Here is a 12,467-nt window from a genome sequence, read left to right as displayed (position 1 = left end):
GTATGGTGGAGCCTCCCATGGAAGCTCTAATGATGTTCTTGTTAAAGCCTATCCACCGTATTTTTAGAGCTATTTTAAAGACTCATAAATCTGCCAACATGGCAGATTTTAAAATGTGTTCTATATGATCTTCCATAGCAGCTTTATTGTAGATTTCTTGTTCAGGTCATGGAATCAATATTATGAAGCAGAATTCTCATACTTTTACAGCCATTTGCTAAAATCCAACTATTTTTTCATAAGAATGTTCTACCTAAAAGGATAATTCAATCAATAGGTTGCATGGAAATATATTGATAATTAGACATGACTGTTGTCCCATTTGACATGCTATATACCATTTGTGATGATGGGGAAGAAGACTTCTTATATGTATGGCTTTTTACTTTTCATCCATATAATTTAAACTTGACTTGTTTTCACTTTTTTTTTAATTTTTTTTACTTACAATTTTTGAAGAAGTCAGAAAGTATTTGCAATCTATAATCTGATCCATGCTTTGATCCAGCCCAACAACTACGATTCACAACTTGATCCCAACCTTTGTGGACATTGATCACAACTTATGTCTAATACTATTGGACCTTGCTGATTTGTAACATAATAGAGAAATTTGACAGGCTCTACTCTAATGGTATCATGACCTTTAATTTTATGGAGGAATTCATGTAGATTCTGTAACATCTTGGCAGAGCCAAAGATCCACATATCATACAATCTTTAGGGCACTAATAACCCTGCTGAGGCTATTCTAGTAGTGGGAGGGTATTTCCAGAGATGCCCTTATGATTGATGAAGTATTCTTGTTCCTACATACATATGTTTGGCTTTTTCTTGCAAATTCATGGGCCCAACGGCGTGTGCTCATAACCATGGGTTTCTATTCTCATGCTAGTTTATTTAAATTATTTACCGTGCTGCATGTCTGTTCCATTTTATCTTTTATCTGTAAGAGTAAGGCAAGGGGTCATTGCTTGGCGCAATGGTAGAGGCTTGGGCTTGAGTCCTAGGGCAGCCACTCTGTGCAAAAAGAATTGCTAAATGTTAGGACTATTTGCAGCTTGCCCCTCCCAGGACCCTGGATTGCTGGGACCATAATGGGGTAATGTACTTTTGATAAGAGTAAAGCAAGATACTGTGAGAGAAAACAAAGATTGTTCCTTAGCATTTAAACTTTCTTATCACAAATCTTGAAAGAGATAACAAATTCATAAGTCTGGAGACAAGATGTTTATTCCTTGTTTTGCTTTATTTCTTATCTTCCATCTGTCCTCTCTTCAATTAATATTATATACCACATGCTATAACTGGTTGCTTGCCTTATGACAAATTTTGTGTAGGTTAAAGTAGAGGATATTGATGGCTATGCCCCCAAAGATTTGTTGATTGTTACGACTGGCTCTCAAGTAAGAACTTTTTGCTGTCTATCATCAGGGATGATTATTTAACATGTATGCCAGTTTCTGTCAATATGATGTAGTAGCATGACCATGTTCATTATCATGTTAGGGGGAGCCGAGATCTGCTTTAAATCTTGCATCATTTGGAAGCAGTCATTCTCTCAAACTAGGCAAAGATGATGTGATCTTATATTCGGCTAAGGTAAATACGAAATACTAAAACCAATATCTGAGACTTGGAGATCCGTGCAAAGCAGATTATTGCTGAAAACAAGGTTTTGTGTATATACCAACGAGTGTGTATTATCAATATGTCTTGAACTCTTTCTAATTCTTCATTGACTGTTAAAATTTATGAAGATTAATTATCTACACTGACAGCACTCAAGCAGCTGTATTGAGTGGGTCTGATTTTCTTTCTAACCAATTTGAGCATCGCATATCATAATCTTCTCAATTGGTCATTTTTATACTATAGCACTGAGTTACAATACTATATGATAATATATCTATTATGGGGGTACTTTGATGCCTCGGATTTATATCCGGGACGTAGATTTCGGAGTGGCTGAGCCATAGGTATGCTGTGAAGAGGCATCCACAGCATATTCATGCTGAGATGAGCTATATGAGGCTGAGATGAGCTATATCCAAGCTGAGGTGTTTCTATACTTAGTCATTTTCATGTTGAGTTGAGACTCCACTTGAGTGACACCATATAGAAAAGGCCAAAAACAATAAATACCCCATGTGGGGAGCATATGAAGGCTAAAATCCCTCATACTCTTAGCTCTTGATTGACAACCCATGCAATTAATAGGTGGGACTTTCATGTACCATGAGGTGACACTATTCATCTAATTTAAGAAGGCCAACAGGTCAAGCACGATCTTCAAGGATATTCAAATCCCCCACTCAATATATTGCCAGTAACAGCCTCCTCACTCTATGGGAGCGAATGAGGGCTATAATACCGCAACGGTGTGATTAATGGCTTGAAATTTTTAGAGTTGCCCATTTTCTCAGCCCTCTTCTTCAAATAACAAAGCCCCTGGGATTCAAGTAAGCAATCCTCCTCAAAGAACTCGTTGCTGCTTTTTTTGTTCTCTGAATCTAAGTTGGGCATCGAAGGGTCTTCGTAGGAGCGAAAACCTTTCGTTCGGACTTCTTTTGCAGGTTACTCCAGCACTCCTTGCGCAAAGATCAGGCGTCCGCCTTCCGATCTAGCCGAAATAAGCAGCAACAGATAGAAGAAGGGCGTAATCTTCATCATGCCACCAAAACGAGTATCATCTTGACTCTCCAATGTCGTCGCCTCTCATCGGACAGAGAGCCAGCTCAATAGTCAAGCATAGTAATCGACGATGGACTCTCCTCCGCTAATCTAGCCAGTGCTGGTCACAGTGGATCAGCTCAACTTTTTCAACAGGTTCAGAATTTGACGATCGCTGTTCAAGCGGTTCAGACTGTTTTTGTGCCTCAGACTACGCCGCAGCCTGCTCAGGCTGCCCCTATACCAATCTCAGCGGTGCAAGCAATGGTTCTCTCGATGGCACCATCGACGTCTCTTGCGGTGGTGCCCCCATCGAATCCAGCTTTGCACTGGGTTTCTCAGCCACCACCATAGCCAGAGCCGCATGCATCTCCTTAGAGCCCAGAGAGGAGGCAGACTCATCAGAGCCGTCCCAAGGCCCAATAGCCGGTCAGGCGATCTCCTAGTCTACAATCAAGGCATGATTTAACCTCTCGTTGCCATTCTCCTTAGCATTCTGAGATCTACACCGTTTGAAATCTTGCCATCGAAAGATGGTTCTAGGCACTCGACGAGAGGATAGATAAGAAGATCGAGAATGTTCTTAACAATAACTCCTCGGTGCAGCCCTATGAGGGGTTCAATAGTGAGCCACCCTTCACTCCGAGGGTAGTACAGGAGTCACCCCCTCGGTACTTCAAGTTGCCCTAGCTCGAGGTCTACGACAGGACCACCGACCCCGTCGATCATCTGGAGATCTTTAAGGTGGTAATGCTCCTTCAGGGAGTATTTAATGTCATCTTCTGTCGAGCGTTCCCTCCTCTCAAAAGGGCGGCTTGACAATGGTATTCAAGCTTGAAGTCGGCTTCCATTTACTTCTTTGAGGAGCTGTGCCGGTCCTTCATCGGTCACTTCGCCAGCAGTTGGCGACAGCAGAAGCGGTCCGACTATCTCCATACCATCAAGCAGAAAGAGGGCGAGTCGATCTGTGCCTATGTCAACCATTTCAACACGACGATCTTGAAAGTCCGTGATCTGGATCAGTCGATCGTGATGGCCGCGATGATGGACGACCTATTGAAGAATGACTTGAAAAAGTCATTGACTGAGACTTATCCTCAGAATTTTCCGGACATGCTTGCCCATGTAGAGAAGTATGTCCGCATGGAGGACGCTTTTGCAGAGGAGACACCTGCCAGCTTCGTGGCGGCAGTGTAGAATAAGGAGCGTTCTCCGAGATGAGAAGGGAGAACTCGCCAGCACTTCCGATCCCCATTCAAGAGGTGGAAGAATGGGGGTTTCTGAAATTGTCGATCTTGAAGTCCTCAGAGAAGGGATTGACAATCCTCACCTCTTAGGCGTTATACTAACTACATACCTTTGAATGTTTTCAAGAGGGAGGTACTAATGGACATATGAGCCGAGCTATCTGAGCCTCCGAAAATATGAACGAAGCTAGAGCACCGTCGCGATCCAAATAAATATTGCTTCTACCAAAGGGAGAGCGGTTACGATACTGAAGATTGCATCCAGCTCCGAGACGAGATTGAGAGGCTCGTCAAGCAAGGGAGGTGGAATCGCTTTGTTCGGAGGGCAGCACCTCAACGTCAACCTTCGAGAGCTCAACAGCCACCTTTGCCTCCATTCCCTCTGCCTCAGCCACAGTCGGTATCGATACAGCACGATAGGCAAGAAACAGAGGACAGGCGACAGTGGAAGACTGACCCATTCGGAGAGAAATCCATATGATAACTTGGGAGTCATTTGGATCGATGGAGACTCCGGAGGCAAAAAGGCCAAGGCTCGAAGATAGGCACGAAGACGCCATTGTTTTCATCGAGCAGGATGCAGGTGTACTTGCCCCGCACAATGATGCTGTGGTTGTGACAGTAAATATTGCTGATTTTAATGTACATCGTATTTTTGTTGATAATGGAAGCTCGATTGATATTTTGTATTATTTTGTCTTCACCCAAATGGGGTTTACATCAGACCAGCTAAATAGATTCGACACCCCGATTCAAGGTTTCTTCGAAAGTTTAGTGATTTTGGAGGGGATGATTAAGCTCCCTATTACTGTGGGTACTCTACTGCAGAGAACAATTCAAGTTAACTTCTTGGTAGTTAAACTTTCTTTTGCCTACAACGCAATCCTTGGCCGTCCGAGCTTATGGACTTTAAAGGCCGTTGTATCGAGCTATCACTTGATGGTAAAGTTTCCAACCAAGGATACAGTGGGACAATCTGAGGCAATCAAGCCATGGCTTGACAATGCTTTGCTATCAAGCTTTGAGTGGAAGGCCAGTCAGCCTAAGCGGAGATCCGGCCCGAACTTCCAATAGGGTTGGATGCTCGAGATGATTTGGTCGAGGAACGTGCCTAGCCAACTGAAGACCTGGATGTTGCCCTAAGGAAAGAGGATCCCAACTGGATGGTGGAGATCGGCTCACACCTGGATGAGGTAACCAAGAGTCGACTAATTGCTCTTTTGTAGGAGAATGTGGATCTTTTTGTCTGGTCGGCTCCGGACATGTCTGGCATAGATCCAACGGTGATATCCCATCACCTGAGGGTAGATTCAACCCGCTGTCTGGTAAAGCAGAAAAAGTGAAGTTTTGCTCCAGAGCGTCAGAAGGCCATAGCCGAGGAAGCTGACAAACTGCTCGAGACTAGTTTCATCAAGGAGGTCATTTATCCAGACTGGTTGGCAAATGTTGTGCTGGTCAAGAAGGCAAAAGGAAAGTGGTGCATGTGCATCGACTTCATCGATCTGATCAAAGTCTGTCCTAAAGACAGCTACCCACTATCTCGGATCGATCCGTTGGTGGGCGCTACTTCTGGACATGAGCTCTTCAGCTTAATGGATGTCTTTGTCGGTTATAATCAGATTCGGATGGCACCTGAAGATGAGAAGAAAACAGCCTTTGTCACTGACCGTGGGTTTTTCTGTTATAAGGTGATGTTCTTTGACTTAAAGAATGCAGGGGCTATCTATTAGCGGTTGCTAGCTAAGATTTTTAAAGATCAACTTGACTGCAATACGGAGGCATAGGTAGATGAAATGCTTGTTAAGAGCCGAACTGCCCCAGATCATGTTGCTGACCTCCGAAAGATTTTTGACATCCTCTGCCGATTTTGAATGAAGTTGAATCCAGTGCAGTGTGCCTTCGAAGTTACTGTCGGTAAATTTCTTGGTTCATGATCTCACGAAGAGGCATTGAAGCAAATCCTGAGAAGATCAAGGCAGTCCTTGAGATGATGCCATCAAGAACCATCGAAGAAGTGCAGCATCTTATCGGTAAGATCGCTTCGCGCAACCACTTTGTCTTTAGATCGGTCGAGAGGTGCCTCTCTTTCTTTCAGATCCTCAGACAGTCAAAAAACTTCCAGTGGACTGTCGAATATCAGAAGGTATTTAAGGAATTGAAACAGTACCTCAGCTCTTTACCATTGCTCTCGAAGGCCTAGTTTGGTGAGGAGTTGCTATTATGTATCGCCATTTCTTTGGTAGCGATCAGTTTAGTCTTTGTCCGAAAAGGACGGGTTCAGAAGCTTATATACTATACTTGCAAAGTCCATGATGCGAAAATCAGATACTCTAAGCTTGAGAAACTGATTTTTGCATTGATCGTCACAGCGAGGAAGCTATGGCCTTATTTCCTGGCTTACCATGGTGTTGCTTACGGATCAGCTGATCAAGACTGTTCTCTATCGTCTGGATACCTCAGGATGTATTGCAAGGTGGACTCTGGAACTTGCTGAATTGGATGTGCAGTACCGTCTGAGGCCTTCCGTCAAGGTCCAGGTGTCGGCAGACTTGATCCTTAAATGCACCATTCCAGATGGAAAAAGCTCAGAAGCTGTAGAAGTCTTGAAAGCTGGAGAAAGCTTAAGAATTGAAGAGGCAGATACAGGATCTGACCCGAAAGAGCTATGGATACTTCATGTCGACGGCTCGTCAAATACGATAGGAGCAGGGTTTGGGCTCATCTTAACTAGTCCTGAAGGAGACATGGCGGGATACGCTTTGCGCTTCGAATTTTCGATCACCAACAACGAGACAAAATACGAAGCTCTGCTTGCTGGTCTCAAAGTGGTGAGAGAAGCGGGGGCCCAGCATTTGAAAGTTTTCAGTGACTCTCCATTGGCGGTTGGACAAATCAAGGACGAATACGAGGCCCAAGAGGAGAGCATCAAGAAATACCTTCAAAAGGTAAAGGACTTGACCTTGACCTTCTTGAGTTTTGACATTCAGCAGGTCCTCAGGGCGGATAACATTAGAGCAGATGCACTATCGAAGTTAGCGGCCTTGTTACCTACTGACTTGCAAAAAGGGACCTACTTCGAAGTACCAAAGCCTCGAGCCTCGAGGAGCCTCTTGTCGTCCAGCAAGTTGATGAAGAATCCTGTTGGATTGATCCTTTACTCAAGTATCTCAGGTTGGACGAGCTACCACCTGACCACGAGGAGGTTTGGAAGAGAAGGAAGCAAGCTGCTCGTTATGTTTTGTATGATGACAAGTTGTATAGGCGGTCTTTCTCCCTACCTCTATTGAAGTGCTTGCGCCCGTCCAAGGCAGATTACGTGCTGCGGAAAGTTCACGAAGGAATTTATGGAAGCCACTTGGAGGGGTAGATCCCTGTCTTATAAAATCCTTCGGCAGGGCTACTATTGGCCCACAATGCAGCAAGATGCAAGTAACTTTGTTAGGAACTGCGACAGGTGCCAACGGAATTTTAATATTCAGCATCCGCAAGCAGAGCAAAAATGCCGCTTGCGTCAAAGAGCAGAGCAGACATGTTGCTCGCACTTCAAGGAGCAGGGCAGAAATGCCTCTCACACGTCAAGGAGCAGAGCAAAAATGCCACTCGCATCAAAAAGCAGAGCAAAAATGTCGCTCACAAGATAAGCAGAGCAAAAACTGCCGCTCGCATCAAAGAGCAGAGTAAAAATGCCACTCGCACGTCAAGGAGCAGAGCAAAAATGCCGCTCACCAGATGAGCAGAGCAAAAATGCCGTCGCACATCAGGGAGCAAAACAAAAATACTGCTCGTGTGAAGAGTAGAGCAAAAATGCCGCTCGGGTGAAGAACAGAGCAAAAATGCCGTTTTTGCCACTCGAGTGAAGAACAGAGCAAAATGCCGAGCAGAGCAAAAATGTTGCTCGTATGAAGAGCAGAACAAAATGCCGCTCGTATGAAGAGTAGAGCAAAAATGCCTTAATGGGATGTATGGATGGATATCCCTAGGTCCGAGGTATCATATCAGTAGTACTTTTTTCGTCTGATTCTCAGACTCAGGAGCAGGGGATAGTGTTACGGGGGTATTTTGATACCTCGGATTATATTCGGGACATAGATTCCAGAGTGGCTGAGCCATATGTATGCTGTGAAGAGGCATCCACAGCATATGCTGAGATGAGCTATATTTATGCTGAGCTGAGCTATATGAGGCTGAGATGAGCTATATCCAAGCTGAGTTTTTTCTATACTTAGCCATCTTCATGCTGAGCTGAGACTCTACTTGAGTGACACCATGCAGAAAAGGCCAAAAACAATAAATACCCCCACGTGGGGAGCATATGAAAGCTAAAATCCCTCGTACTCTTAGCTCCTGATTGACATCCCATGCAATTAATAGATGGGACCCTCGTGTACCATGAGGTGACACCATTCATCCAATTTAAGAAGGCCAACATGTCAAGCACGATCTTCGAGGTATTCAAATCCCCCACTCAATATATTGCCAGTAACGGCCTCCTCACTCTATAGGAGCGAATAAGTGCTATAATACTGCAATGGCGTGATTAATAGCCTGAGATTTTCGGAGTTGCCCATTTTTTCAGCCCTCTTCTTCAAATAACAAAAGCCTTGAGGATCCAGATAAGCAATCCCTCTCAGAGAATTCGTTGCTGCTCTTTTTGTTCTCTGAATTTGACGAGCATCGAAGGATCTTCACAAGAGCGAAGACCTCCTGCTCAGACTTTTTTGCAAAACATTCCAGCACTCCCTGCGCAAGGATCAGGCGTTCGCCTTCCGACCTAGCCGAAATAAGCAGTAACAATATCTTAGTTGATTTATCAGGTAATTTCTATGTTCATGCTTTTACCAACACCATCCTAGAATCTGTGTTTTTCTATGCTCAAGCTCTTTATAAACACCATCCCAGAATCTGTGCTGAATTCAATTTTCTACCTTTGCTGCGAGACCAGATTTGGGGCACATATTTGGATCTAAGGTTCTTGTAATATTAATTTAGAATTGTTCTTTTATGCATGAACAGTCTGCTAGTTTTGGACATCATTAGTCATCAGTGTTTAAAACACGGATTCATGTACTGGTTGGTATCGGACCCAACCAGGTAGTACTGGCACTGAGAAGGCATCGTGGTACCCAACTTAGGCTGAACAGCACAGAATCAAGGTGCTCATTACCAACCTGTACCAAGCAGTACCTTCCAATAACATTTTGGTAAAGTACCAAGTCAGAAAGGGTGAAGTCCCCTACTTTGTTTTCTTTCGGGACTGGTGCATGCTGGCCTGTACTGATAGCCAAGGTTTTATGTCCCGATGGGACGGGGGCCATCCCATCCCATTCTTGTGAGAAAATGGGATCGGGACGGGGTCGGAATTCCGAAATTCATCTATATTGGGAGAGAAGAAGAAAGAGAGAAGAGAGAAAGGAAGATTAATAAAGGGAAAAAGTAAAAGAAAAGAAGAAGAAGAAGAAAAATGGAGAAGAAAAAGAAAGGAAAGAGAAAGAATAAAAAAAAGAAAAAAAAAGAAACTATGGGATAAGAAAATGAAGCGAAAAGAAAAGAAAAAAAGGAAGATAGAAGAAAAAGAAAGAAAAGGAAGAAAAAAAGGAAAGAAATGAAAGAAGGGGAGAGAAAAAGAGGATGTCTATCAGGATGCATGATCGAAACAGCTGCCGGGATGGGGTAGTGGGACGTCCCTTTCCATGGAGATACCAAGACATCTCCATCCCACGGGATTTAAAACCTTGCTGATAGCATATTGGTTTGGAACCCAATGAATATGGATCTTGCTACCAAGATTTTTAATATTGGTTCAGAAATTTGGTTTTGGATTATGTCTTGGGCTAAGTTGAAACCAATATATATAATCTTGTTTTGGTTGGAATGCATGCCAAAGTGTCATTCATGGTAATGTTGTGCATGTCTTATGTATGTGACTTATTCCGGTGAAGGGGCATGTTATAATGGGCATGTGCCTTGCATAGGCTTCTACAGACCTTTGGAATCCCAATAGAGATTAGTGGATGTTTCCACACCCCTATAAAATTGTAACTTTTTTTTTTTTTAAACTCATGTATGTGAGAAGACAAATATTTGCAACTTTTTTTTTAAACTCATGAATTCCAATAACAGACTTGCTAATTCTACTTCTCAAAACTTACTGGTGATAATAATTTAAAATCCACACAGTCACATGAATTATGTAAATGGGACCTACCCATGATTTAGTATGTAATTAGCACAATCAAGGTTGATCTATGATCCAAAGTAATGTAATGCATTATGTGGATCTAAATGTTGTGATCTTTCATTGGTCCTGATCCCAGGATGGGATCCAGATTGTTGAGGGCCATTTTGATCTGGACTGTAAGATCTGCATCAGGAATTATAACATTTTAACAATTAAAGGTCAAATGTCAGGTAAGGACTAAAGAAACCTGCTATGGGTTGTTAGAGTTCACAACACAAGGGAGCAAAGTTTGCCATATTTGTACCGAATTGGGCAGTACACAGCATAGCCAATTTGGTATGGTACACGGTATAGAGGGTATACCAACACTCGGTACACTGAATTGGCCCTGTACCGGTGTATTAATAAGTTGACACCAGTACAGGACCTGGCATCAAGATGGTGAACCTTGCAAGGAAGCATCTGCTAATATTTCACTGCAGTTGCAAATAATCTCAAAAAAGAGGGAAGACTGGCATGCATTGATTTAGGGAATTACACTCAACAATGAGGTGTGAAGCATAACGAGAAGAATCAAATTGAAAAACAGACATATCATTCAAAATGTGCAAAACATATGTGTTAAGTGAAACTAGAAGTGTTTCATGATGAAGGCAAATTTTAATATCATTCAGTTGCTGTGTTCCAATACTTGAGATATCCATAATTTTTCATTACCTCTTTGTAGCCTGTGTGTTATACTTTTTCAATTTGTCTGAAAAAATGTTTGGAATAACCCTTTGCAAACAACCAAATTTTGGAAATCTTGTGACTTGGTTTGTATTTTGGTGAGTTCTTTTAGTTTCTGAACAAATGTTTGGAATAAGTCTTTGCAAACAACTTCAAATTTTGGGAATTTTGTGACCTGGCTTGTTGTTTGGTGAGGTCTTTAAGTTTTGTAACTAAAGAGTTGGTAATATTGGCAGAATGTGGATTATAATTAGGAAAAAAAGAATTATTTAGTGTTTAAATAATGATAATTGGTGAATCTATTTCTTTATGCTACAAACCAATGGAAAATATTGTATTTTGCATTTGGTCACTTTTTCCTGTTTCATGTTAGCACTCCAGTTACCATATAATAGTTTTCCTTCTTCCAAATTTTTTAATCTATAGAATCTATTGGTGATGCATATTTTGATGTGGCATAAAGCCAGTGACATGATTATTTTAATTGTTGTCATATTTGAATTCTATGTCTAGGTGATTCCTGGAAATGAGACTCGGGTAATGAAGATGCTAAACCGCATATCAGATCGTGGCCCCACAATTGTGATGGGCAAAAATTCAGGCCTGCATACATCTGGCCATGGCTATCGTGGAGAATTGGTGAGATTGCTCCTAGTCTTGTTCTTGACATATATTTAATTTTTTGTTTTTTGCTAGTAGTGATTGTTTATGTCATATAACTTATGTTTGAAAAACAAGTAAGCAAGTTACATATCAACTGATTAACATCTTTGTATATATCAACTTTGTATCTTCTAGGAGGAAGTTCTTAGGATTGTGAAACCTCAGCATTTCCTTCCCATTCATGGAGAGCTTTTTTTCCTCAAGGAGCATGAATTACTTGGAAGATCAACTGGCATACGGCACACCGCTGTAAGTTAATACTTGGATATGCTTCAATTTCTGCACATTAGATATATTGATGCAAACAATCAATCTGTGCCAAACTTATTGTACTGCTCTTTGTTAATGCAATACTTTATGAATGTTCTAATAACTTCTGTGAAGAAATGATGATAGGAAGAAGCTTCAAATGAAATGAATATGCATTTTATTTATGGTTCAACAAAGTCTACAGTCCTGTGAATCACCGGAAAATAATGTCCTAAGATATGAAATCCTGAAAGAAATAAATTTTAGTGTCTTGCTTTTAGTTTTAAGTTATTTTTTAAGAAAGAACTTTCTCATCATGAAATTGGAGTCTTGATAAGTTCTTAACTGGAAGCGGAATAGGTTGGACTTTAATCTTTATGACCTAATTGATTAGAGGAGCTGAAAGAATTGTTGGGTTCCGGTGACGCAGCGGACACCGGAATGTAAATTTCAAAAATTTTTATATGTATTCAAGTATTGAAAACAAGTTTAACAATTAAACTAGACTACCGAAATACAAAAGTCCTAGGAAATCTTGATGATTGCAATCAAATAATCTAAGCATGCATAAGAAGAAGAGATCAGAAGCCATATACCAACATGAAGACAATGATCTGATAATCATGAGATCTTCATAAGACTCCAAAGTAGAAGCCCTCCAACGGTGGTCCAGATGAGACTAATCAGGGCCCTTCCCAATTTGTCATAGTGCTGCAGTCTTTTTCGCA

At 41.8% G+C, this 12,467-nt stretch overlaps 1 protein-coding gene across 6 annotated transcripts in view; it reads left to right on the top strand.

Moving 5' to 3' along the window:
* LOC105035311 (ribonuclease J) overlaps positions 1-12,467 on the top strand; it is a 114,360-nt gene that overhangs the window by 34,576 nt on the left and 67,317 nt on the right. For 5 of the 6 annotated variants that reach the window (XM_073250514.1, XM_073250512.1, XM_073250511.1 and 2 more), the window contains 4 exons: positions 1,341-1,406; positions 1,510-1,602; positions 11,341-11,466; positions 11,626-11,739. In XM_073250514.1, coding sequence (XP_073106615.1) covers positions 1,341-1,406; positions 1,510-1,602; positions 11,341-11,466; positions 11,626-11,739 — 399 coding nt within the window. The remainder of the gene's footprint in view (positions 1-1,340; positions 1,407-1,509; positions 1,603-11,340; positions 11,467-11,625; positions 11,740-12,467) is intronic. The other variant, XM_073250513.1, reaches the window with a different exon arrangement.

This window comes from Elaeis guineensis, unplaced genomic scaffold (assembly GCF_000442705.2).
Source record: "Elaeis guineensis isolate ETL-2024a unplaced genomic scaffold, EG11 Super_Scaffold_1000061, whole genome shotgun sequence".
NCBI lineage: Eukaryota > Viridiplantae > Streptophyta > Magnoliopsida > Arecales > Arecaceae > Elaeis > Elaeis guineensis.
The sequence above is the reverse complement of the archived record's forward strand: the minus strand, read 5'-3'. Positions and strand labels throughout refer to the sequence as shown.